At 37.6% G+C, this 26,546-nt stretch overlaps 1 protein-coding gene across 6 annotated transcripts in view; it reads right to left on the bottom strand.

The window, feature by feature from the left end:
* The window catches only part of Dip2c (disco interacting protein 2 homolog C), a 359,742-nt gene that overhangs the window by 139,608 nt on the left and 193,588 nt on the right, over nucleotides 1-26,546 (bottom strand). For all 6 annotated transcript variants that reach the window (XM_057787245.1, XM_057787246.1, XM_057787247.1 and 3 more), the window contains 3 exons: nucleotides 19,168-19,278; nucleotides 3,805-3,930; nucleotides 273-482 (listed from right to left, as the gene is read on the bottom strand). In XM_057787245.1, coding sequence (XP_057643228.1) covers nucleotides 273-482; nucleotides 3,805-3,930; nucleotides 19,168-19,278 — 447 coding nt within the window. The remainder of the gene's footprint in view (nucleotides 1-272; nucleotides 483-3,804; nucleotides 3,931-19,167; nucleotides 19,279-26,546) is intronic.

Raw genomic sequence — 26,546 nt, 5'->3', positions numbered from 1 at the left:
CCAACCAGTTTATAGTTAATGTAGGCCTAACACCAACACAAAGCTGGGAGAATTCTTGCTACAAGAGACTGAGGTGTTGAATAACCATAAAGCAAGAGTTTGAGAAATGTTTTGTGCAATGCAGTAACCCAGGTGTCCATCAGATTCTATAACTAGAGCACTCCTAGAGAACAAACCAACACTCAGTGCTAACTCAGAAAATGATAAGAACAAATCAGACGCCAGCAAAGACAAAGGCACCCAGCCCCCCACGCTATGTGCCACTCACTCACCTATGTGTGTCTGGGCCATGACGTCTGCCAGCCGATGTGCTGCTCCACTGCCCCCACTCTGAGTGGAGGAAGAGGAGGTGGTTGATGTAGTAGAGCCATGGATGGCCTGGCTGATCCAATGCTCCATGTTGATGCTGCCCTGGCTAGAGGTCGGGGTTCCTTGGGAATCACCCTGTACTGAGCCTTCATCTTCTGAACCAGAAGAGGTATCTATTTTCAAGAAGAGATTTGATTTGTTAAATAGCACAGCAAAGATGGTCTTTAATATCACTGCCTTACCACACACTGCCAAAAGTTTCCTTCAGATCAAACAATAATAACCCAGTAATTTTTGGCTTGAAACATTTTTGAGAAGTTACTCCACTCTTTGCATAATCCAACTTTTATATTCAGTAAGTTTCATAACTAAAATACATTAAGTATACTATAGGACATTTATCTGGACATTAAGATACTAGCAAAGATACCTATTTTCTCAAGAGTAACTCTTTAGGAAGAAGCCAGTATCTTCTCTATACACACCCACCAAGTTATAGGATGGGGTACAATTTTCTAACACATGCTTGAGTTACTTCTTGTTTACAAATAGGTTTGCTGTGATTCCTTGGATGTCCAAAATACTCTTTGAACTATGACTTATTTTTAGTCTTACTGAGAGTACATAATGCCTATGAGGTTACTCAGACTTTGAGTTTTGATGAAGATATGGCAGCTAAAGAAGAACCCACTTTAAAATACATACACACCATATCTCCTTCTCTAGTAACCTAGCCACTTTGTGATCTCTGCCTCTATCTCTGGTGCTTATTACATACTCTCATTACATCACATTTCATGCTCAATGAAAGTCTATTCATTTTTAAAGCATTCATTTAATAGAAAATGTTCTCACATTTAGTTGGTTTATTTTTCTATCTGGAAAAAAATGAGATAACCTAAGGAAAATGCACATTATTCACAAAAATTAATAGATATATTTTCATTTAATGCCAGTTAAGCTAGCAGGAAGGGGTTAAGAATGAATGACTGTAGTGTTTTTTATCTAACCTATACTTGTAAGAATGACTTAGGGTCTCAACTAGAGGTGAGTAGTGAAATAAAAGGAAACAAGAAGGCTCAGAAATAGCCCTGAAATATATAACAGGAAAGACCAGAAACAGCATCATTAAAAACAGCTACACCACTTTATCATAATACATGCTCTGCAAATTTTTTTAGAAATATATTTGAAGGCCGGGTGGTGGTGGCGCACGCCTTTAATCCCAGTACTCGGGACGCAGAGGAAGGCGGATCTCTGGGAGTTCGAGGCCAGCCTGGTCTACAAGAGCTAGTTCAGGGACAGGCACCAAAGCTACAGAGAAACCCTGCCTCGAAAAACCAAAAAAAAAACCAAAAAAAAAGAAAAGAAAGAAAGAAATATATTAGAAAATTTCTCTCCTACCTTTTTTGCCTTTTAGCATAATTTATATATAATACTGTTTAAAAACTTAAACATCTTATATATTTATTCTTAAGACTTTGAGAAGTGCTTAAATGCATATATCAAGGCCATCTACAAGCTTCTCCCCAGAAACTCTTCATATGCTCCTTTCTAGTTAACATTTCATTTCTTACTATAACCCACACCACCTTTCAAGATAAAAGTATATAATAACATCCCTCAGGATACAGACACAAAATCCTCCACAAGATATTAGTTAGCTAATAAACAGGCAACATACAAGAGAGATGATACACTATGACCAAGTGGCTGCTAGAATAGGACACTAAAACCCACAATTAAAGTCCAGGTTAGTATTTAAAAGTGAATTAATGTTACTAATACACTAAAGAACAGCAAAATGTGACATCCTCTAAGACTACAAAAAGTATTTGATGGCATCTCAGGATGAAAACATTCAATATATTAGGAATATAAGGAAACTGTCCTTAAACATAAATCCTCCAAAATTCTCAATTACTGAAAAATGTGCTCCTGATCTCTTTGGGTACAATGATTTAGTGCCACCAGAGGTTATTTACTTCTGGTGTTTTCACAGGACCTTCCTAGTTCCTGTGGGAATAGGCTGTTACAAAAACTGAGAGTAGCCAAGTTCCTTTGGCTTCCTGTCTTCCCATGGGACCTCTCCCTCTTACATTCACTCACTCTTCCATCTCCCACACTTCGGCATAGTCAGAAAGTCCTCACCACAGGCAAGTAGGTACCATGCTTCTTAACTTTCCTAATTGTGACTATGTCGACCTTCTAAAATATTTTAAATAAAGCATACAGCAACAAGTATTTTACTAGTCACATAAAAGCACACTAACAAGGCAAAGGGAAAGTAAACAGGCCAATACTTTTAACGATTTTAGATGATGGATTAGTAAATCTTGGATCAAATAATGGATACTGTTTTTGTGAACTTTTTCTGGGTTACAGCACTTCCATCCACTGACACATAGAAATGATTGCTTTTATACTATAATATCAGGGTTGAGGAGCTATGAAAGCCTACAGAAGCTAAAATACTGTCTCACATTCCACAGGTAACGTCTAAGTGACTCCTGTTTTAGGTCACCATCTGAATTGATTGACCAATTCACTTGGTTTTTTTCACAACATAATAATATATGATATTAGTATTTAAAGATTTAAGGATATATAAATATGTATCTATATGTATGTATATATACATATATATATATAGCAGGAAAAAAAGGACTAACTTCAATTATAACTAAAATTTTCTAAGGATTTTGAGTGATTATAGTTGAATCTTTATGAAAATATAAAATACTAATATAGTCACATACATAATGATGTTAAATTTCCCTTCCAAGCTAAACTCACATACTATTTTTGGAGTATGATTCATGAAATTGTTAACTCCTGAGGATGGATATACCTGAAGGACTCTATGTCAACACACTACAGATACTTGCGCATCCTTTTTTATTGTAACAGAAGTCACAATTGCCAGGTTATTAAACCAACTTATATGCCCATCAATAAAAAACTGTGGTTCACTATACACAATAGACTTTTACTCAGTGGTAAAAAAAAGGTCAAATCACGAGATCTACAAGAGAATGGACAGAGAAGGAGAGTTTATTATGTTAAGGAAAATAAACCATACAACTAAGCAACTAAGGGAGGAACATTGCATGTTCCCAATCACATATGGAATCTAGGGGTGTGTGTGTGTGTGTGAACATGTAAGCAGAAAAGGAACTATAGAGGGGGAGATAAGATCTAAAGTGAGGTAGAACAAGAGTAATGGGATACATGTGACATAGAAGGGAAAGAATGACAAACTGGGGTGGGGGATTAAGGGATGAATGAGATGTAGATGGGCATTAGAAGGACTCTGAGGAGGATGAGTAACAGCAATGTATATGTGAAGATGCTGTGATAAGGCCCATTATTTTGTATTCTGACATTTAAAGAGTTTTTTAAAAGACTGCTGTTGCTGAGATAGTTATCAATTAATTATAAGGAGGAAGACATATCACACATTTAAGAAGCAGAAACACTGAAGGTGTTGCTAACCTGGGGGTGTATAGGCATCCATAGAGGTCTGTACAACCAGGGATCTTCGTTTGGAAGGCATGGGCACTGCCATCTTCCTTTCTTTGTGTTTAGCAAGAGCTGCCTGGACAGCTTCTGTATGAACATCTGAAACCAAGAGAGAGTCCAATTATTCCACCATTCAGACTCAAGTCCTAAAAACAGATCCTTCATTCAACTCTCTGTACCTGTGGTACATGGGATCTTTGTACTTAGGCTAAGAAATAAATGGGGAAAAGAAAGTAAAGTAGTTAGTCCCACCAGCTGAAATACCCAGTAGAAAAAAACATTAAAATTTATTCACGTTATTAGCATTCAATCTTTATTTAAAAAAATTGGCTCTAAAATGCTCATGGCTTTTCATGGGCCCTGACTATTACAGGTCATGTATTCAAGCTTGATAACTCCTTCCAATATCCCATTAGAGGAAGTATATATGCCTCATAACTCATAGTCAGAAAACATAAGCTACAATCCAGGGACTGTGTTAGACATTTTATAAATATTAATACATGGTATCAATTCCACACATATTAACAAATGCCAATTTTATGTTTAATTCTCTGCACTTCTAGAGATGAAAGGCAAGATGCTGCATATGCTGGACAAGAGCTCTAACAATGAACCACATCCCTAGCCTAAATGCCTACTTTGTAAGGCAGCATCTTTACTAAAGATTTAGAGTAATGAGAAAGAAGCAAGCATCGAGTTACATTCAGCATATTTTCTATTTATTTGATGAGAAATATAAGGTATAAGTCATAGTTTTATTGAAAATTTCCACTCAATTTATTCTAATTGAGGCATCTCCCCTTCCAGATCGTCCTGATTCCCCAATTCACCCAAATCCACACCCTTTCTTTTTCTCTCTCTCTCATTAAAATACAAATAGGTATCTAAAATAATAAGGTAAAATAAAAACAAAGAAACCAGAATAGGAAAAAGCAAACAGAAGGGAAAAAGACTAAGAGAAAATACAAGAAACACATATAGATGCAGAAACACACTTTACTTTCACAAACTCAGAAATCCCACAAAAATACAACACCACAAATCATAATATATACAAAAAAGACTTAAAAACATGCATAGATAAAGCATTATGAAGCCAGGAATCTCCAAAAATATCAACGACTTTGTTTTGTGTTGGCCATTTACTGTTGGGCATAGGGTCTGTCCTTAATGATTTGGACACTCAGTGAGACTCCATAGAAGAAAACTAATTTTTCCTTTGTGAGCAGTTATCAACTGGAGATAACTTCTGGTTTAGGCATGAGGGCTTGTGCCCACTTCATCTTTTAGTTCTGGAACCACATCAGGCATAGACCTGTGTTTGCTGTCACAGTCTCTGTGAATTCACATGTGCATCAGTTCCACTGTGTTTGGAAGGCGTTCTTTGATGTCATTCACACCAACTGGCTCTCACAATGTTTCTGCCTCCTCTTCCACAGGTTCTTTCAGCTCTGAGAAGAGGGATTTGATGGAGACATCCCACTTCGGACTGAGTGTTCCAAAGTCTCCCACTCTCTGAACATTGTTCCATTGTGGGTCTGTTTTTGCTCCTATCTATTGCAGGTGGAAGCTTCACTAATGATGGCTGAACAAGACAGTGATCTACAAGTATGTAGAACTGCTACCTTCCTTTAGCAGAAAAGTAGTATTTGGATTTCTGCTATATCCCTGATCTTTCTAGTCAGGTCCCTGGCCACCCCAGCAGTGTCAGGTATGGGTTATATCTCATGGAGTGGACCTTAAATCTAATCAGATATTAGTTGGTGCCTTAGCTAGGGTTTCTATTGCTATGATGAAACACTATCCAAGTTGGGGAGGAAAGGCTTATACTTCTACTGTACCTGTTAGCCATCAAAGAAGTCAGGGCAGGAGCTCAAACAGAGCAGGAACCTGAAGGCAGGAGCTGACGCAGAGGCCATGGAGGAGTGCTGCTTACTGGCTTGCTCATCACGGCCTGCTCAACCTGCTTTCTTACAGAACCCAGGACCACCAGCCCAGGGATGGCAGCATCCACAATGGGCTGGGCATTCCCCCATCAATCACTAATTAAGAAAGTGACCCTACAGGCTTGTCTACAGCCTGATCTTCTGGAGGCATGTTCTTAATTGAGGTCCCCCTCTCTTGTGCCAAGCTGACATAAAACTATCTAGCACAGTTGGTTACTCCCAAAGATTTGTGCCACTACTGTACCAGCATATCATGCAGGTAGGTCACCTATGTCGAACTTAGGGTTTGTAGCTCAGCTGGAGTTTACTATTCTCTTCTGGTATGGAAAGTACCTTCCAGTATCATGAACATTAGTCAGTAGGGGTGAAAACTCCAAGAAAGCACCAGTTTGACATTTCTGTGCTAATTATTGTCTTGAGTTACTAACAATTTGTGGAGAACAATCAATAGCTCTGGAAATAGCCTCAGTTGTTTGGTGGTGTTCATGGGGCCCCTTCGACCAACAACTTGATTAGATGTAACCCATTATGGAACTAGAGGTTCATTTAGTGACAAAGGATGTCTACCTGGGGCTTTGTCCCCCAAGTTATTTGGTGATTCCATTTGTTTCTTTCATATATGTACATATTCTAAGAAGCTTCTACTGTTTTAGGTTTCCACTTGACCCTTCAAATGGCCCTTAGTTTTAGCTGTCCTTCCCCATATTACCTTCCACACTTCTCCTTACCTTACCTTCCCCCTTTGATCCTTCTATTCCAATTGCCCTATATTTCCTTACTATCTATTTTATTTCCCCATCCTAGAAAGATCTACCACTGCCGCCACCACCACCACCACACACATGTACACCTAGTCCCATACTCTATACCTAAGCTCTGTGGTGATATGAACTGTAGGCTACTTATTGAATAATTAATAGATATCATCCACATATAAACAAATATATACCATGTTTATCCTTTGGGGTCAGGGTTTCTTCATTCAGAAATTTTTTTCTAGTCCCTTCCATTTACCAGAAAATTTCATGATTTCATTTTTTTAAAAACATTAAATTTTTTCAAAACATTAAATAATTTAATAACATTAAATTATTCCATTGTGTAAACACCCCACATTTTCTTTATCCACGTTTGTGTTGACAGACATTTAGGCTGTTTCCTATTTCTGACTATTATGAATAGAACAGCAATGAGCAAGACTCGGGGGGGTGTCATTCTATTCAAACCACAATACCCAAAAAGTGGTATCTTGAGGTAAATCTATTCCCAGTTTCCTGAGGAAGCACAACAGTGATCTCCATAGTAGCTGTATAAACTTGTAATCCTACCAGCAATGGATTACCCTTCCCATATTTCCTCACTAGCATGAGCTCTCATTTATTTTATTGATCTTAGTCATTCTGACTACTATAAGATAAAATCTCAAAGTAGTTTTGATTTACATTTCCCTGATGAGCCGGGCGGTGGTGGCGCACGCCTTTAATCCCAGCACTCAGGAGGCAGAGGCAGGCAGATCTCTGTGAGTTCGAGACCAGCCTGGTCTACAAGAGCTAGTTCCAGGACAGGCTCCAAAACCACAGAGAAACCCTGTCTCGAAAAAGCAAAAAATAAATAAATAAATAAATAAATAAACATTTCCCTGATGACTAAGTATGTTGAACAACTCTTAGATGCTTCTCAGCCATTTGTTTTCTCTTTTGATGATCCTCTGTTTAGACCTGTATCCCATTTTTAATTAGATTACTTTTTTATATGTTTGAGTTCTTTACATATTTCATATATTGGTCCTTGATTAGATACATAGTTGGTTTTACATATTTCATATATTAGTCCTTGATTAGATACATAATTGGTTTAAAAAAAAAAACCACATTTCCCAGTTTGTAGGTTGATGCTTTGTCTGAATAATGGTGTCCTTTGTCTTGCAGAAGCTTTTCAGTTTCAAGAGGTCCCACTTATTAATTGTTGACTTTAGTGCCCACACTATGGGTATTCTCTTCAGGAAGTCTTTTCGTGTGCCAGAGCGTTCAAGAGCATACCCCAACTTTCTCTCCTATCAGATTTACTGTATCTGGTTTTATGGTAAGGCCTTTGATCCATTTGGGCTTGGGTTTCTACAGAATGATAAGTATGGATCTATTTGCATTCTTCTTCATCCAGTTTAACCAGAAAATTTGAAGATTTTGTCTTTTTTTCCAGCATGTATTTCTCGCTGTTTTAATTTAAAAAAAAAAAAATCAGGTGTCTATAGGTATGTGAACTTATGTCTGGGTCTCCAATTCCACTGATCAACATGTGTGTTTTTATGTTAATAGCATGCTGTTTTATTACTATTTTGTACACTATTTTGTTATTTTGTGAAGGTGTTTAACAGCTATAGGGGTTTCCTGGTGCAATTTTGGGGGTCATTTATGCATACAATAATCATCTATAAATAAAGCTATTTTGACTTCTTCCTTTCTGATTTGTATCCCCTTGATCTTCTTCAGCTGTCTTATTGCTCTAGCTAAAACTTCAAGTACTATAGTGAGTAAGTATGGAGAGAGTAGACAACCTTGTCTTGTTCCTGATTTTAGTGGAAACGCTTTAAGATTCTCTCCATTTAGGTTCATGTTGGCTATGGCTTTGCATGTTGCAACTTTCTGAGAGGAGACAGACAAGGGACAACCAGCTAGGGTAGAGAACTAATGGAAAAACTAATCCAGAGGCACAGAGTAGCTACTCTGAATTGTGAGGCCAGAGAAGTACTTCTAAAGAGTACAAGTGAACAGGACTATTTCTAAGAGATTCTAGGCACCAAACTGGACATGGAATATGTTGCTTCAAAGAGTGAAAAACAGAGGCCAAGGAGGATGCACCAAACATACTGGGATAACAAAAGTACATCCTGTTCTAAGCAGGCAAAAAACATGGTCTGGTGTGTGTGTGTGTGTGTGTGTGTGTGTGTGTGTGGGTGTGTGTGTGTGTGTGAGAGAGAGAGAGAGAGAGAGAGAGAGAGAGAGAGAGAGAGAGAGAGAGAGAGAGAGAGAGAGAGAGATCCTTCTGGAATGTGCACAGAAGACTATAAGAAGAAATGAGACTAATTCTAGAGAAGAGGCCCTCTTATGCCCATTGTAGCAGAGAATAAACAGAGGTTATGAAACTTAAGAGCTATTATCTGATAGAAGGTGTAACTAACTCCAAGGATGTCACCACCCATCTGCTGATAAACACTTTCACAAAACAACCATTTGTTTTTTCTGTAGAAACCCTACATCATTATGGTTTTTTTCATAAAAAACTCTAAAACAGTTTCATACACCATTTTGTTAAGTTCTTTCTATGCAATTGAAAGAAAACAATTTTTTTTTAAAAAAAAAAAAAGGATATTTCAAGTCACAAAGAAACCAGCATCCCTTTGTTAGGAAATGTCCTTCTTAATAAATAGGAGATGTGGAGGAATTTACTTACAGTTAAGCTACAGGGATCCAGGAACACAAACAAGAAATACAAATTGCAGAAGTCATAAGAACAGATTATTGACTTACTAGCCAAGTCAAGGAACATATAAAGTAACTAAAATTTAAAATCTATTTTTAAGGCCTGCTAGTCAGTGAGTAAAGGTATCTATTACCAATCCTACAGTCTGAGACTGATACTTAGGACCTACATGGAAGAAGTCAAGAAACCTACTCCTACAAATTGTCTTTGGTCTCTACATGTATGTCATTAAATGTCTACACACATGTACACAAAATAAATCCACAAGACTGCATATATTAAAAGTATTTTCAATAACAGCAAGTCTAAATTGTACTTTAACCTTAAAGCATCACATTGGTTTAAAACATCTAAGAGTGTAGTGGCATTTCATTTGTATTTTAACAAATAAAGCTTGCCTAAAAATCACAAAAGTAAAGCAGCCACACTGGCCAGCCTTACAGACCAGGCAGCAAGGATACACACCTTTAATCCCAGTAGCCACACTAGCTTGCCACAGAAACCAGGTGGTAATGGGTTAATCCTTTAATCCCGGATCTAGAGAGGATTATAAAATGGAAGAGACAGCTCTAAGGCTCAATATCATTCTGAGGTTTCCTGGAGGCAGGATAACCATTTTTGGACTGAGGTCGAGGTAAGAGCCAGTGAGTGGCTGGCTGTTTTACTTTTCTGGTCTTCAGGTTGAACCCGAATATCTGTCTCTGAGTTTTTATTAATTGTGCTTCAAAAGAGCACTCTGATGATTCCATCGGATTATATTGTGAATAACAATTATAAGGGAAATGATGGTATCTCCCCCTCAAACTGACTCCTATAGACCCCTTCAACAGCACATGAGCCCCATCCAAAAAGGCAGAAAAGTGTTAACTTTCTAGAGCTGAAAAGAAGCCTCCTGAGACTGCAGCTTCATTATGGCCCACAACATTCTGTGCAAAGCTAAGGAAGAATCCCTGAGACAGAATTTTCCTCCATGAATTAAGATGATCCAGTGTTAGATAATCCAAATCAAACCTCAATGAGAAAATAGACCTCTGAGGAAAAATGATTTTAAAAAGATGCTTTAGCAAGAGGAGAGACTAAAGCCATGTCACTGTGTGACTTTCCTTTCAGGCTCACTTCTCCCTATTTGCTGACTCACAAAGTTAAGTGTATGTCTAACTCTCAACTAGAAAGGAAATGCCCACTGCTGTTACTGGAAGCAGCTTCCAAGAATCTGGTTTAAAAGGCTGTAGATCTGTGATATTTAATAATGATTGCCAACTTGATAGGATCTAGACTCACCTTCAAGACAAACCTCTCGCACGCCTGCTAGATATTTTCTACATTAGGTTAACTGGTATGGGAAGAAGAATCTCTAAATGTGAATCGCATCATTTAATGGGCTTTGTGTGCTACAGGTGAGTTCCAGACTGCATAAAAAGAAGGAAGCTAGTTGAGCACTGGCATTCATTGCTCTCTGCTTGACCTTGGATACACTGGGACCAGTAACCTCGTGCTCCTGCCACCATACATTCTCAGCTATAATGGATTATATCCCCTCAAACTATAAGCCAAAATAAATCCTTTCTTAAGTTGCTTCTTGTTAGCTATTTTGTGACAGTCACAGGAAAAGTGGCTGGTATAATGAGAGTCAAATTCTGACGGAGAAAAAGGCAAGGCTAAGATCTGGGCTCAGGGATAATGAGAACATTATGGTGTCTGCCCTGTCTCCTGAAAGGTACCCTGGACAAAGGAAACAAGAACTGTTTAAACATGTAAGACTGGAAAGGATGGGTTATTGCCTGAGATATAACGTGAAACCCCACATAAATTCTAAAAGAGCACATGCAATTAAAAACTTTGAGGACAAAACAGTAATATGATAAATAGGATGCTACAAAACAGACCTTCTTTTTATCTTCATGAGTCTATGAATGAAATTTACCAGCTGTGATGCATTAGAAACCCATTAAAGCACTTGATTAAGTGTCCCACAAAATCTTAATTAAAATGTTCTTGATGGAGTTTTTCCAGCCAAATGAATTAAAAACTAGAGGAGAGGCTGTGAAAGGGAAATGATGAAAAGGAAAAAATGAATAAACCTCACTCATGCCAAGGTATTTGACCAGATAATGAGGGTTGGTTTACACAAAGATGTCATGATGTCTTCCTAATGTGAGTCTGTAATGTCCACAAGACCTTAACAGACTTGCTGATCACACTGGACATACAGACCGTGTCATGAATTCCTTTTGAGTGTCAGAAATACAAATGACTACAAAGACAAACCTCACAGGAAAAGACCTAGCCTCTAAGTGTGCACTATGCTGCAGAGATAACTGACTTTCTTTCTGTCACTACCCATGAGTACCAAAAGGTGGCCAAAAGCTAGGAAGTGACAGCCTACAATGTCAGGGAAATAGAAAAATGACATTTGGGTAGATCCCAAGGTGACCTTAATATAGTATCAAAGCAAAAAATAAATTAAACAGCAAAACTATAACCTAAAAGTACAAAATGAGATAGACATAAAGAAATCTAGGGGGGATAGCTGGACTAAGTTCTCCCACAAAGAGTACTGATTTCAATCTTTTGATAGCATGAACTGTGGTGCACTAAGAAAAATGTGCTGTGATTTGCAATACTGTCTTGGGAAAAGGCTTCTGCCTACGTAAACATCAGACAACCTATCATTCATGAATAAGAAAGTTGGGAGACCTACAAAAGACACAGGACAAAGAAGTAAAGTCATTGATTCTGAACTACATTTAGTGGTCCTTGATGGAACAGCTAGCCCAAATCTATACAGGACTCAGATTCATAGAAGTTGTCTTTGGAACTGGGTACAGCAAATTGATAACTTGCTCCTTCAGTGATACAGTCTTTATTGTCTGTGCCCTTCTCTGCTCTAAAAGTTTATAGTTTATTCACTTTATAACTTTCCTTCTACTGACAGCTCTAAAGCATTCAACTATAGACACTAAATGATTTAAGACTAGCTTTACACAGCACTAAATTAACAGATCACTACTGTTAGTAAATGACTCATTAGGAACTTCTTATATTTATAGCCTCAAGCACATCATACTAAGAGACATTTCTCCACCAGAATTTCAGAAAGTACTGGAAATAATAAACACCTTTGCATGACATATAGTGCTTGAGGAAAAGGCACCAGTGTCTCCCTCAGCAAGAGTTTACTAAAAGCTCAGTAATACAGCAAAATGTTGGGCAACTCTGGCTCATTTGTCTCTATTTCCTACAAACATCTCTTTCTAAAATAATCACCGTGGGTGACTGACTGGCTCTTAAATCTACTCAGTCAGTCCCCACTCCTCCAACTGAGTTGGAAGATAGACGTTTATGGCTTCTAACAATTTATCTACCTTATTACTTTCCTCTAATAGACTTTTGAAGTTTTTCTTTTCATTTAGTTCTATAAGCTGAAGCTCTTTATTAATGATAGAAGGCATTAATGAATTTAGCTATGGAAAAATACATCTGTGTTTCTTTAGAAACAAAAGGATTAAGAACCTAAGCTTTGGTGGAAAACTACCAGTTCTATTTGTTACAATCTGTATTAACTCTAAGTACAAATTTTGTTTTGTTGTTTTGTGTTTTAAGGCAGTGTATCCATACATAATCCAGGCTGGCTACAAACTCATAGCAATCCTCCTGCCTCCCAAGTTCTGGGATTATAGCCATGTATCCTCATACTAGGCTTAAATATATTTTCTTAGGTCAAGAATACAATTTCATCATCTATAAAATGTGAATACCATCACATAGTTGCTGAGGGAATTACCTAGGATAAAACATACAAAGCAGGGCTGGAGAGATGGCTCAGTGGTTAAGAGCACTGCTTGCTCTTCCAAAGGTCCTGAGTTCAATTCCCAGCAACCACATGGTGGCTCACAACCATCTGTAAGGAGGTCTGGTGCCCTCTTCCGGCCTGCAGACATGCACACAGATAGAATATTGTATACATAATAAATAAATAAATATTTTTAAAAAACATACAAAGCAAAATGGTAAATACATGTTGCACAAGTACAAGATGACAGTTGCCTTCATCAATATTTTGAGGCAAACAAATTATTTTACCAAGTGTGCAACACTTAAAAGGAACAGAGAGGTTAGGCTGCTGACTGGCTCAACCTGGTCTTCATATACTGTACCATGAATTCTTATAGCAATACTGTGGAACACATGGCAGTTGTGGTACACATCTGATTGTCAGCCACCCAGATACATTTATTCTGATATAGGTGTTCCTGTTTGGTCACTACAAGAAAAAAAAAAATCTATGAACCACATGTGAACAGAAAAAAACATAGATGCTGTTCAATTCTCTATAGGAGCCAGTGAATAACTCCATTTTGTTTTGAGATAGGACCTCCATATATAGCCCAAATTCACATAAAAGTTGTGATCCACCTGCCTGAGCCTCTCAAGTGCTGGGAAAGAAGATGTGCAGCAGCACACTCAGACATACTCTGTCTCACTCTGAAAATAACTAGTATCCTGAAAAATGAGAAAATTCTGTCATCTGCTTCCATCTCTGTTAGTATGATACATTTGGTTGATATTAATAAGAGAACAATGGTAAATTAGTAAATAAAATCCATGCCAACAAGTGCACATTTTGTGTTAATAATCAGTGTGTTATGAATAACAGTGTGAAACAACATGAAGATACCAGTCGCGTCATACAAGATAGCTTCAATGCTCCTCAAGCCCTCTGTGCCTTGATCTTCATTCCTCCACCTCTAATCTCTGTCAACTCCTAACTTTTCTACTTCCCCCATGTATATTAGACCTATGTATGTCTCTCTTAGGGTCCTCATTGTTGTCTAAGTTCTCTGGGATTGTGATTTGTGAGCTGGTTTTCTTTATGTTTAAAGACCACTTATGAGTGAGTACATGTGATAATTGTCTTTCTGGGTCTGGGTTACCTCATTCAAAATATTTTCTAGTTCCATCCATTTGCCTGCAAAATTCAACATGTCGTTATTTTTTTCAGCTGTGTAGTACTCCATTGTGTAAATGTACTACACTTTCCTTATACATTCTTTGGTTGAGGGGCATTTAGGTTGTTTCCAGGTTCTAGCTATGATAAACCATGATGCTATGAACATAGTTGAGCACATGTCTTTTGTGGCACGATTGAGCATCCTTTGGATATATACCCAAAAGTGGTATTACTGGGTCTTGAGGAAGGTTATGTCCTAATTTTCTAAGAAATCGTCACACTGACATCCAAAGGAGCTGTACCAGCTTGAATTCCCACCAGAAATGCAGGAGTGTTCCCTTTACCTCACAACCTGTCCAGCATAAATTGTCAACAGTGTTTTTGATCTTGGCCATTCTTACAGGTATAAGATGAAATCTCAGAGTTGTTTTGATTTGCATTTCTCTGATGACTAAGGATGTTGAGCATTTCCTTAAGTGTCTTTCAGCCATTTTAGATTCCTCTGTTGGGAGTTCTCTGTTTAGTACTCTATTTCTTTTTATTGGATTATTTGTTCTTTTGATGACCAATTTCTTGAGTTCTTAGTATATTTTAGAGATCAGACCTATGTCTGATGTGGGGTTAGTGAAGATCTTTTCCCATTCTGTAGGCTGTTGTTTTGTCTTGTTGATGGTGTCCTTTGCTTTACAGAAGTTTTTCAGTTTCAGGAGGGCCCATTTATTAATTGTTTCTCTCAGTGTCTGTGCTGCTAGGGTAATTGAAATAGAATTACACCACTTTCCCTTTCCTTTCCTCCCAATAACTCTCCCTTCCATATCCCCTCTTGCAAGTTGATAGTTTCTTTTTCTTTATTGTTGTTAAATATGTGTGCGTACAAAGTGTGTGTGTGTGTGTGTGTGTGTGTGTGTGTGTGTGTGTGTAACAGAGACAAGCTTAGCTCTGAAATCTATGGCTCAGGGAACAGGGGTAGTAAGAATCAGAACAATTAGGGAGTCTGCTGTGAAACATCTCTCCTAAAGATGTCTACATAAACAATCCAGAACAATAGCTATACAAATGTACATGTTAACACAGAAGGGGAAATTTTTCTCAGGGCCTCACTCCTAGAGAAAGGACTGCAGGCAAATAATGACTGCTGGAAGAAGGAAAATGAGCTGCCGTAGGAATTTGATTTTATCAGATTTTGAGGATTATCTCTTCATATTCTTGCATACATTATTATTCACTTGCGATTTTGATTCAACAATTCTTTAGTGAATGTAGGAAGAATTCTTAGTTTTCAGATGTTTGTTCTTTTCTGAGACATAAAGACAAGCGTGATAGCTTCTGAGTGTCTTACAACCTAAAAACAGATCTGTACATTCCTGATTTTCAGTTTACCTTCCTTATTTTCTCATTTCTTCTTTGTGTGGAGTTAATTTTTCTTTTCTAAATGCTCTTTTTTTTTTCACTTTGAAAAATGTTCTTTTTCCTGAGTATTTGACACCAATTTCCTCGTAAGTACCACTTCCATTGCACCCTACAGATTTTAATTCTGCCTCCTTTCTTCATATCTATAATCTGACAGTCCTTTAACCTGTTTCTGCTTAGAATTAGAAATCCATCCCAATCCTACCAGTCTACCCTAAACATTTTTGCTAGATTCACATTTCTAAAATCTCCTATTGATTAGGCATAGGTAATCAAATTAATTTCACTTTCTTTAGCGTGGAGTCAACAAACCTTTATGCTCTTCTAAATGCATCTTTTGCTTTTTCTTCCATGAGTTCCCAGAACAATGCACCCATAATAGAACATTTAGTAGGTATGGCAAAGTTCCTATATGCAGTATGCAGTACAGAATCTGCTTGATGTGGGATTCCCGTCTGTACGCTGTGAATATGTTTTATTATCATTGGTTAATAAAGAAGCTACTATGACCTGTGGCAGGGCAGAATAAAGGTAGGTGCGGAAACTAAAAGAAGGCGGAGTCAAGGAGACACCATTTAGCTGCTGAAGGAGACAAGCACTGGACAGAACCTTGCCAGTAGGCCACAACCTCGTGGTGATATACAGATTAATAGAAATGGGTTAATTTAAGATGTAAGAGCTAGCTAGAAATAAGCATAAGCTAATAGACCAAGCAGTGTTTTAATTAATACGGTTTCTGTACAATTATTTCAGGTCAGGGCAGCTGGGAAACAAACAAGCTTTCATATATATACAGCTGCTCATCTTAAAATGTTCCTAGTAAGGTAGAACAGAATTTTAAATTTAATCTTCACTTTTTTAAATTAACAGGTCTCATGTATATACTGACAACCTTGTTGGACAGGGCATCCCTCTACATAGGGATTGTCACCATTCTGAGGATAGTAAGTAGAATTTGTAGACTAACTCAATGCTACTGTGTGCACATTTGTCTGATAGCCCATAGTATTCTAACATAATAAGGAAATAAGCAAGATTCTGTAACAATCAATAAGGAAGAAATTGAGTTGTTCAGAGAAAGCAAAGGTTATGCCCTAAGATCCTCCATAAAAATCAGTAAAACCAGCTGTTTTGAGAAAGAAAAACCTCCAATTAAAAAATTATTCTAGTAAGTTCTTTGATAGCAGGGACTGTGTGTTGCTACAGTTTTGTCTTAGCTATAGTTCATAGCAAAGTGCTCAGTACACAAAATAATTTGTACATTTGTTGAATAAAAGAAAGAAAGATTGAAAAAGAACAGAAGTGATATACAAGTCTATCCCTAGTAACTAAGTGTAGTTAAGTTCACATCTTGAATTAGAAAAAAAAAAAAAAAACAGATTAAGAGGTAAATTTCAATACTAAAGTTATTAGCTCGTATCATTTCTCAACTTTTAAAACAGTAACACTTAAAAAAAATCTGTGACAATAATTTCCAAACTCTTTAACTCAAAGAAAGCTTTTAAATTCTTAACTATTGTAAAGCTTAAAATTAGTTAACTAATGGGTAATGTTCATATTTACAATATTAAAAAATTAAGTAGGGACCAATAAGATGTATCAGTAGATCCAAACTGTTTGTTACCCAAGCCTGGTAACCTGAGTCTGATATCCAGAACCCATGTAAATGTAAAAGTAGAGAACTGACTTTACAAATGTGTCTTCTGACCACTACACCAACCTTACACACAAATGATAAAAACTAAGGTAAACAAAACTTAACAAGCATAGAATTCATTTATTGTCACCATATACCATCACATGTGTGAAACTTCTGGGAAAACAACTACTGTCTACTCTGTAAGAATGAGAATTTGTAAAGTAGCATATTAGTATCATTCTGAAAACACAAGAACCTCATGGATCTTTCCCAGAAAGGAGGGCATTCTAGAGTTGCTAGCTCTGTTTTAGACTGGAATGCAAAGGAGACCAGCACTGATATCAGAGTGCCTAATATCATCAGCAAAGAAGAAACCAACCAACCAACCCATGGTTTTTCAAGCCATTCTAAGTACATCACAAAACAGTCTCTTGCATTTGACTTTTAATATTGCTCATTGTCATGGTCTCTTTTTTATAACATGTAAACTTAAACCTAAAGGCTTTCTCTTGTAAAGTTTCTGATTATGCAGTAGGATATTGAATATAACTAGAAATGAAGCTCTAACTTAGACCCCATAAAGGCAGCAGTCTAAGTGCCCAATAAATGCCTTTACAGGCATTTATTTTCCAAATTTACTAACTTAAAAAGAACAGAAGGGTACATGCTCTTACAAAGAATTGTAGCAGAAATAGCGATTCACACCTGAAGTCTCAATACTAGTGAGCCTTAGGCAAAACTGTCACAATTTTGGAGCCAAGGTAACTGGGTAGGAACTAAAATGTGAACATCCCCATCACATCCAGCTGTGAATTCCAATTACTATCTCTGCTTCCATTAACATGGAATACCATTTCACTTTGATTTGGGTTGCAGTAGTAAGTCAGTTATATGGGGCTTGATGCTTTGCCATATTATATGAGTTCCTAGCCTGAGCTAAAGTATCAAGAATTCATGTGGTTTTGTGATCTTGAACTGAAATAGAAAAATATAGCCAAGAGAAATTAAATTTGCTACTATATTGCTAACTGAATTGATTGCTAATTAGTTCAATTATCTATAAGGAAACAGAATTATTCATAGGTAACATAATTTGATCACTGAAGCAGCTAAAACAGCTTTACTGAAAGTGGTCAGAGACCTTCATACCTTTTAAGGAGCTAGGATCTCTTTCCTTGTAAATGACTTAAATCATCCCTGTTTACTCAAGAAAAATAAAATCTATCAGAAAACTGAAAAGATATAATAACAGTAGGATAAAAAATTTTATTTTCTCAACTTTTTTTATATTTTTATTTTTTAAAATATGCAGATATGTGCACATGTGAATGCAGGTGCCCACAGAATCCAGAAGAGGGAGTGAGGAACAAGAAAGGGCAGTGGGAAGGGGTGAATAAAAAAACAATCTCCTAATGAAAGCTTTCTGTGTGCAAATTCACTGCTAAGGTGGCCTGGTTATCTCTATTTATAGGTAGTAAGTATTTGAAGAAACAATTATTACTTTACCAAACACAAAAGAGTTACTATGGATTGAGTGGGTATCCTAAAGCAGTGGTTCTTAATCTATGGGTTGCGACCCCTTGAATAACCCTTTCAAATGAGTCACATTATCAGTTATCCTGGCATCAGATATTTATATTACAATTTATAACAGTAGCAAAATTACAGTTATAAAGTAGCAAAGAAATAATTTTATGGTGGGCTCACCATATTAAAAGGTCACAGCATTAGAAAGGCTGAGAACCACTCTTCTAGAACAAACACTGGCACATTGAGCTAGAGCTTCACCTGTGCAAAGTCCAAATGTATTGAACTTCTACCTCATAGACAATGGAAATGGGGACCCAGTTCATTCACAATAACACACCCAAGTATGGTGAGTCTAGTACTTGCATACAGTTCCTTACCTGACCTATAACGTTCATCTCGAGAGCCTGAGGATCTTCTGCGGTGGTATCGAGAGGCTGAAGAAGGAGTGACGGGTGCCCTTCGCTCTTGAGGCAAAGCTTGGTCCACTCCTGGATATAAGGTAAAACAGCAGAATGAGGGTGAGGCTGTTCTCAGTAGCTACACTAAGGAAACTTAGTTACAATAAATATTTACTCATGACATTCCTATCACCTATTAGACCAGGTAGTGTTGAGAAACCTGGGGGGTCACTCTACAGATCAACATGAAGGTGAGACACAAGCAAGACTGAGCCCTAGAGAAGTTCTTCTCATTGTGGGCAGGCTACAGGCAAGTGATTTTCTTATTATAGTGTCCACCAAAGCATGAAGTCTAAGACATAGGATCAAATTATGATTTTTTTATTTTGTAGAATGAACAGAAAGACCATAAGTGCCCTGAGAAACTTTAAAATTACTATTATCAATAAAGCCAACTTTAAAATAAACCTTATAAACTATTTGTATTTGATAACTGGAAAGTTATCCATTTGTAGCATCAACTTTCAGCTTTTGACAGTCTCAATTTCTAACTCTAGAAACTTGCTCTATTTAATGCTAAGTAGAAAAAGATGTATTTTATGAATTATCAAAAATGTTACCTTAGATTCAAAGACAAACCTGACCCCTATATCAACTACTCAGACTATTAGACTGACGCCACACAGCGCCAAAGGACACAATGTAGATGAAACTAAGCAGCATGGGAAAGAGTCCATCTTTACAGTTCTGACATAAATTGCTCCCACTAAGTACTAATGACAATTGTTGCTTCTTTAGAAAAAAACAGTGATAACTATAAGACATAAAACATAAGCTACCAAAAAAAGTCTGAATTTAAGTAACAATTTGCTCTCAGATGATCCTATTTTAATATTCCTTATCATATGTCAAACTTATGAAGCCAAGTAGTTCTGCATTGGGCTGGCATTTACATTTGGGTTTACAGCCCTGATTTATTTTATTTTTTTTAATTAATTTTTTTCCAGTCCAATCATAGTTTTCTCCTCCCTCTCTACTCTCCTCCCAGTTCCTTCCCAAACCTCTGCTACCCTGGCCATCCACTCTTCTTCCTTTCTCTTCAGAAAAGAGCAGGCCTCCCATATATATCAGCCAGTCATGGCATATCAAGTTACAGTAACAAGCCTGGACAAGGCAACCCAGTAGGAGAAAAGGGTTCCAAAAGCAGGCAAGAGTCAGAGACAGCCTCTGCTCCCACTGTTAGGATCCAACAAGAAGACCAAGCTACAAAACTATAACATATATGCAGAGGGCCTAAGTCAGTCCCATGCAGGCTTCCTGATTGTTGGTTTGGTCTCTGTGAGACCTTGAGGCCAGGTTAGTTGATTCTGTGGCTCCTACAATTCTGCCATCCCTGTCTTCTGCAAAATTCCCCAAGCTCTGCCTAATGTTTGACTGCTGGCCTACATCTGTTTCAATCAGTCACTGGGTAAAGGCTCACTGACGACAATTGATATCCCTGACTCTTAGACAGCATGTAGGCTTTTCTCCACCACTCATCAGAGTTTCTACTATTTACATGATCAGGATTATGTTGAGATGATGAAAAACCATAAAGTCATCAGAATGTGATTAATATATCCCCATATAATTTGCTTTTAAGTAACTGAGTTTAATATTTATACTTTTCTATTAATTGTCATGCTTTCAATGTACCTATTTGCTGATACTTTCAAAATATTCCAACTAAAAAACAAAACAAACCCTTCCCATACTATTTTTTTCTTCCCCTAGTCAAACACTCACAATCTAGTAATTATTTTTCAGTTCATTTTTTGTTTGTTTTCCTTGAAGTTTACTTGGAGCCCCTCCTCCTCTAACCTGGGTCACTAGACCTGTCATGCCATTTAGGATCCCTTTCATCCTGAACTTGCTTTGGTTTTGCAGAATTTTAGGTCACTCGTTCTTTGAATTCATCCATGTCTTTCTTCTCCTCATATTTTAAAGAGGTATCTAAAGTAGATTCTTTAGAAAAGATAAAAGAGAAATAACACATAGCGGTCTTAGGTATCCCCAAGGTTGTGTTTCTACTGTAACAGGGATAGGCCCTGAATATTCTAGGTGAAAAAAATATTCTAGTATAAAAAATATGTTTATACTTCTTGTCTTTTATTTTCATTATTTCCCCAAAGTTGATCATTACAATGCTATAATTGTTACACTGTCTCTTCTGTGACAACTCCTATAATTTCCTCTTGAGGAGCTGATAGCCAGTTCTCTTCTTGTGACAGAACACTATAGATCTCTTTCAGATAGATCTTTTATTTGGGTTGATTGAGACCTTGAGTGCCCTGGCCTCACTCTGTGGCTGAGACTGTTTTCAGGACAGTGTAGCTGCTCTGACATAGTACCTTTGACTCCAGGATTTGTCTGATTCTGTCCACCACTAGAGCCTTGTTAACATTAATTCCGCAGAGAGTATACATATCCTTAAGGACTGAACAGAGGTATCCACCATTTCCTTTAGGTTGTTTCTTTCAGTGACCTGCTGAGTGATACTTAGCATCTGAATGAATGAGTCTGGCTTTGCCTTTGCTAAGTGACTCCTCTACTTTACATACCATTACCACTTGTCATTGTTGTTCACATTCTCTTACATTCTGACTGGCATTTGGAACAAAGTTAAACACACTTCCAAGTTGCCCAGGTTCACCAGCTGTAAATCTCTGTACTCTTAATACCATTTTCCTGTCTAGTTCATGAACATAATCCTCAGAACTACTCTCGCCCTTTACCTCTTCTCGGGATCCATAGTATACAGACAGTAGTTTACTACTGTCTAGTTTATTGATAAGCCTTCTATGACTGCCATCAGTGAGGCAATTTTGCACACTTGCTCTCATGAATTCAAATCAGTCTACTACAGATGTTTAAAAAGAGAAATTAATACAACTATGCAAAAAAGTTCCAAGAGGTTGCCAATAACAAAATATAGTTTAAAATAGTATTTTAGTCAAGATTTCATTCATTGTATTTTATTTGACCTTTTTTCAACCAAGATTTGAAAAAAAAAATCAACAGTTGAGTATGTAACTTTCTATAGAACTGAACCTGTCTCCATAACGGCACTTGTATGCTCATTCTTTCTCCAGCATAAGGCAACTGAGCAATCCTTGCTGTGGCAGCAGTTGTACCCTCAACAACACAAATACGAATAACTAGCAAAGCAGTTACATTTTGGTGTTCACCACTGGAGAGAACTCAACACTCACTGAAGTAGTTTAGGGAACCATGACCGAAGACCAATTTTCAAAAAGCCACACAAAGACCGGCATTCTCACAACAGCAAGTGTAGTGATAGTTAAGAGGCTAATGTGTATAATCAGAGACTGCCTGTTCATTTCCCTGCAGTCCAGACCCAAATAATCACAAAGAAACTATACTAACTACAAAACTGTTTGGCCAATGACTTAGGTATTGCTAGCTAGCTCTTACATTTTAAATAACCCATTTTTATTAATCTGTGTATCTCCATAAGGCTGTGGTTTACCGGTAAGGTTCTGGCGCCCTTCTTCTTCGGCAGTTACATGGCATCTCTCTGACTCTGTCTTCTTTCTCCCTGCATTCAGATTAGTTTTCCTGCCTAACACTATTCTGCCCTGCCATAGGCCAAAGCAGCTTTTTTTTTTTATTAACGAATAGTAATAGAACATATCCACAGCATACAGAGGGGAATCCCACATCAAATGTAAGCACTGGGAAAGAAGGCATAATGAAACATAAAGGGTAACTATCCCCAATGTGCAACAGTCAGGCGTATGAAACCATTGATTCTCGTTTGCTTTAAAAAAAAAAAAAGTGTTATCCTGAATCCTTTCTTCCACAATATTTATAAGGCAATTACATGCAAGCCATATGACAAGCACCAAGTCAGCTCCAGGGCCCATAAGCATGAAGAGAAAAACCACACAGATGAGGCAGAAAAGCATAAGTAATAGTTTGCAGCCTTAGATCTCACTCTTCTAACAATACACTTAGCAACCTAGGTCTCTCACTTGTATGGACTATGTGCTCACACCCTCTTCTAATACTATAAGTAGCAACTTAAGATCCCCATCTTCACTGAGCTATATTCACACCCCTCTCTCGAACAATGGAATAATTTCTCTTTAATACTCATGAAACTTGGACAAGTTCCATTAAAATACATTTCCAGTATAGGAAAGGAAAGGCTATTTTTGTTTACCTATTTAATAAAGCAAACTATGTCTTCAAAGTTAACTTTCCAGTAGAACCCCATATTTATGGTCTTATATGCTTATGCATAATTGGATGTGCATATTATTTAAATCAGATGTTGTCAAATATGGTGGAGTAATAGTTTAGTCCCAGCACTCAGGAGGCAGAGGTAGGTGGATTTCTGTGAGTTCAAGAAAGCCTGATCTACACGTAGTAAATTCCAGGCCTGTTAGGTCTACATGGGGAGACTGTGTGTGTCTGACTGTCAGCCTGTTCCCTTGTATCAGATGCATCATGAGAAGGGACATACACAGTAAGCAAAGACTTGTTGATCAAAACAGAAAACCATCCATCACACCCCAAGTAATCAAACTTTTCTTTTCCTTAAACAGTGCAAAAGGAGACCTAAACAAAAACCAGGTTCTTGAACAGTTTCTTACTTTCTTGCAATGTGTTTCTTTCCTATGCATATGATTTCTTTGTTGAAGAAGAGTTACCTAGCCACTCTTCAGTCTTTGTGGGCTTTTATTTCATCCTTGAATAAAAGATTAAAAACCTGGATATTCCAGGCCCTAGTATCTGTGACCTTGGGCAAGTTTCTTTACCTTTCCTAGGCCTGGCTTTCCATCTGTATTTGAAAACTAACAACAGGTAACACTTCATATCACTGGCTTAAGGACTTTTATTAAAAACAGGAGATGAGTTCTGTTGATGAGGTAATAAAGACACAGTAGTGGAAGTTAAACCCTGTATCACTCTTAGATCTAAGTTCAGTTCTCTTAACAGAATTGCCTTTGTGTTTGTACTAGGCCCCCCCCTCCCAGTTGCTCACAGACATCTCTCCTCCAAGCACAAAGGATTCTGGACACCTCACTTTATGGCCTTGATGACCACAAAAGCAAGCACCAAACTCATCCATCTCGAACAGAAGACACCTCCAACTGTAGCCCACCCTCCTCCTCCAGCTGATTTTCTAAGTCAAACAGAAATTGTGATTCTTTCAAAATTTTGCCTTGTCTCACTAATTTCACTTCTATAAATGCCTCACCTACCCATCAGATTTGGAAATATGAAGACAAAAGTGAGAAAAACAGGAACATCATTAATTTCTTATCAATTACTTATTATCACTAAAGGATTCCCCAACAAAAATTTCTTATAGTGGTTATACCTAACCAATCCAACAACTGCAGATGAATAAACACTGCAGTGTCTTTCGTGAGCACTGTGCTCAGGCAGACATTAGACACCACAATAATCCTAATGTTACCGCTAAGAATAAGACACAGGTGGGTCACCCATCTGTCTCTCTAACTTGAGACTCAATAAGTTAGAGGGCACAAGGAAAGAAGGAAAGTCTCAAGTTATTTAAAAGAATATATTATGGGAGGGGGGATTTCTAAATTTATATTATAAAAGAAATATACTAGAAATCTTTGTCTTCAAATACAATTTAAAATGTCATATATATGAGGAATACTTTAAAAAATATTTGTGATTCAGAAAAGAAGACTTTGATCCAAACTGGTCTGAAAAGTTTTAACACTGAATTCCTCGCATGAATTAATCTGCCTCTATATCTAGGATTTCACATGTGTCATAGAAAGCTTCAGTGGACAAAAATTCTCAAGTGCTCCCAGGGCATCCACTGGAACTCACCTCTCCTGGCTTCTTCCCTGGCACTGAAAATAAGCTCTTTGCTGGAGCTCAGAAGCTATCATAGATTGTGAGGCAGGTGGAGCCTGTCTGAGAAACTGTAAAATTGCTGGAGAATTTTCCCTATTTCTAGACTTGCCAAAAATGTTTCTGAGCCGGGCAGTGGTGGCGCACGCCTTTAATCCCAGCACTCGGGAGGCAGAGACAGGCGGATCTCTGGGAGTTCGAGGCCAGCCTGGTCTACAAGAGCTAGTTCCAGGACAGGCACCAAAGCTACAGAGAAACCCTGTCTTGAAAAAAAAAAAAAATGTTTCTGAATCAAGTCCCACTGTCTTCCAGCATCTCATTATAGTCTCTGGATCACACCCCAACCCGTTATTACAGTAAGTGTAATTAAGGACTTGCTCATGAGTAAAAAGTACTTGTATGATTAGGTAAGGCATTCTCTATATTTGCTTTGCAGTAACACAGATGAGGTCACCACAAAACAGAAAATCAAGACCTCTTTCTGAACACCTTAGTATTTACCCTACCATGCAAACCTAATTCTTTTTTTTTTTTTAGTTTTTTAGTTTTTTCGAGACAGGGTTTCTCTGTAGCTTTGGAGCCTGTCCTGGCACTAGCTCTTGTAGACCAGGCTGGCCTCGAACTCACAGAGATCCGCCTGCCTCTGCCTCCCGAGTGCTGGGATTAAATGCAAACCTAATTCTTATATCATTGCTATTTCCATCTCATCTTTTACAACACGGAGCTATTAAGTAATACCATACATTTTGTTTTATAATTATAGTATATTGGTAAGGGAATTCATGAACTAGCAAAGCATGAATGATCTAAAACATGTGACATTTTGACACTTGCATTAAACTGCTATCCTGCATTGTTTGTTTGTTTTGTTTGTGGTGCTTAGAACTAAATCCAATGCCTCAGTATGCTATGTAAGCAATCTACCCCTCAACCATGTCCCCAGTCCCAGTCTGGCTTTGTTCTACACTACTGGGTAAAATACAAGTTCACTGTCAGGCTTTGAGTTGTTGCATACTATTTTATGAGTCATCAAGAAAGCATGATCCAGTCCTAATTGGCATCATCTTTAAGACTAAACTCTTAAAAGTCTGAATCCCAGATGCTGGGTGGTCATGGGTTTAGTGATGTTCTTTTTTTGCTACTGATTCTTGACAAGAAACCTAATTCATTAAATATCATTAAAAATAGGAAATTCAGCCAATCAAACCAATAGACATGAATAGAATACATCACAGAACAGCAACCTGTGCATGACTCATCAACAACAGAGCTCACTTAGAACACAGGAGACTTGCCTTTTACTGATGAATGTCCTTTCTCTCACCATTGAAACTGGAAAGAATGCATACTAAGTCCCAGACCAGAAATGCCAGCTGAGTGCCTCTCTCCCCCTTTTTGGGGAGGTAATCTTGCATCTCACCTTTACCTTCCATAGACTCATGACACAACAGAATTCC

This window comes from Chionomys nivalis, chromosome 13 (genome assembly GCF_950005125.1).
Source record: "Chionomys nivalis chromosome 13, mChiNiv1.1, whole genome shotgun sequence".
In the NCBI taxonomy this organism is placed as follows: Eukaryota; Metazoa; Chordata; class Mammalia; order Rodentia; family Cricetidae; genus Chionomys; species Chionomys nivalis.
Note: the sequence above shows the minus strand (reverse complement) of the source record. Positions and strands in the feature narration are given on the sequence as shown.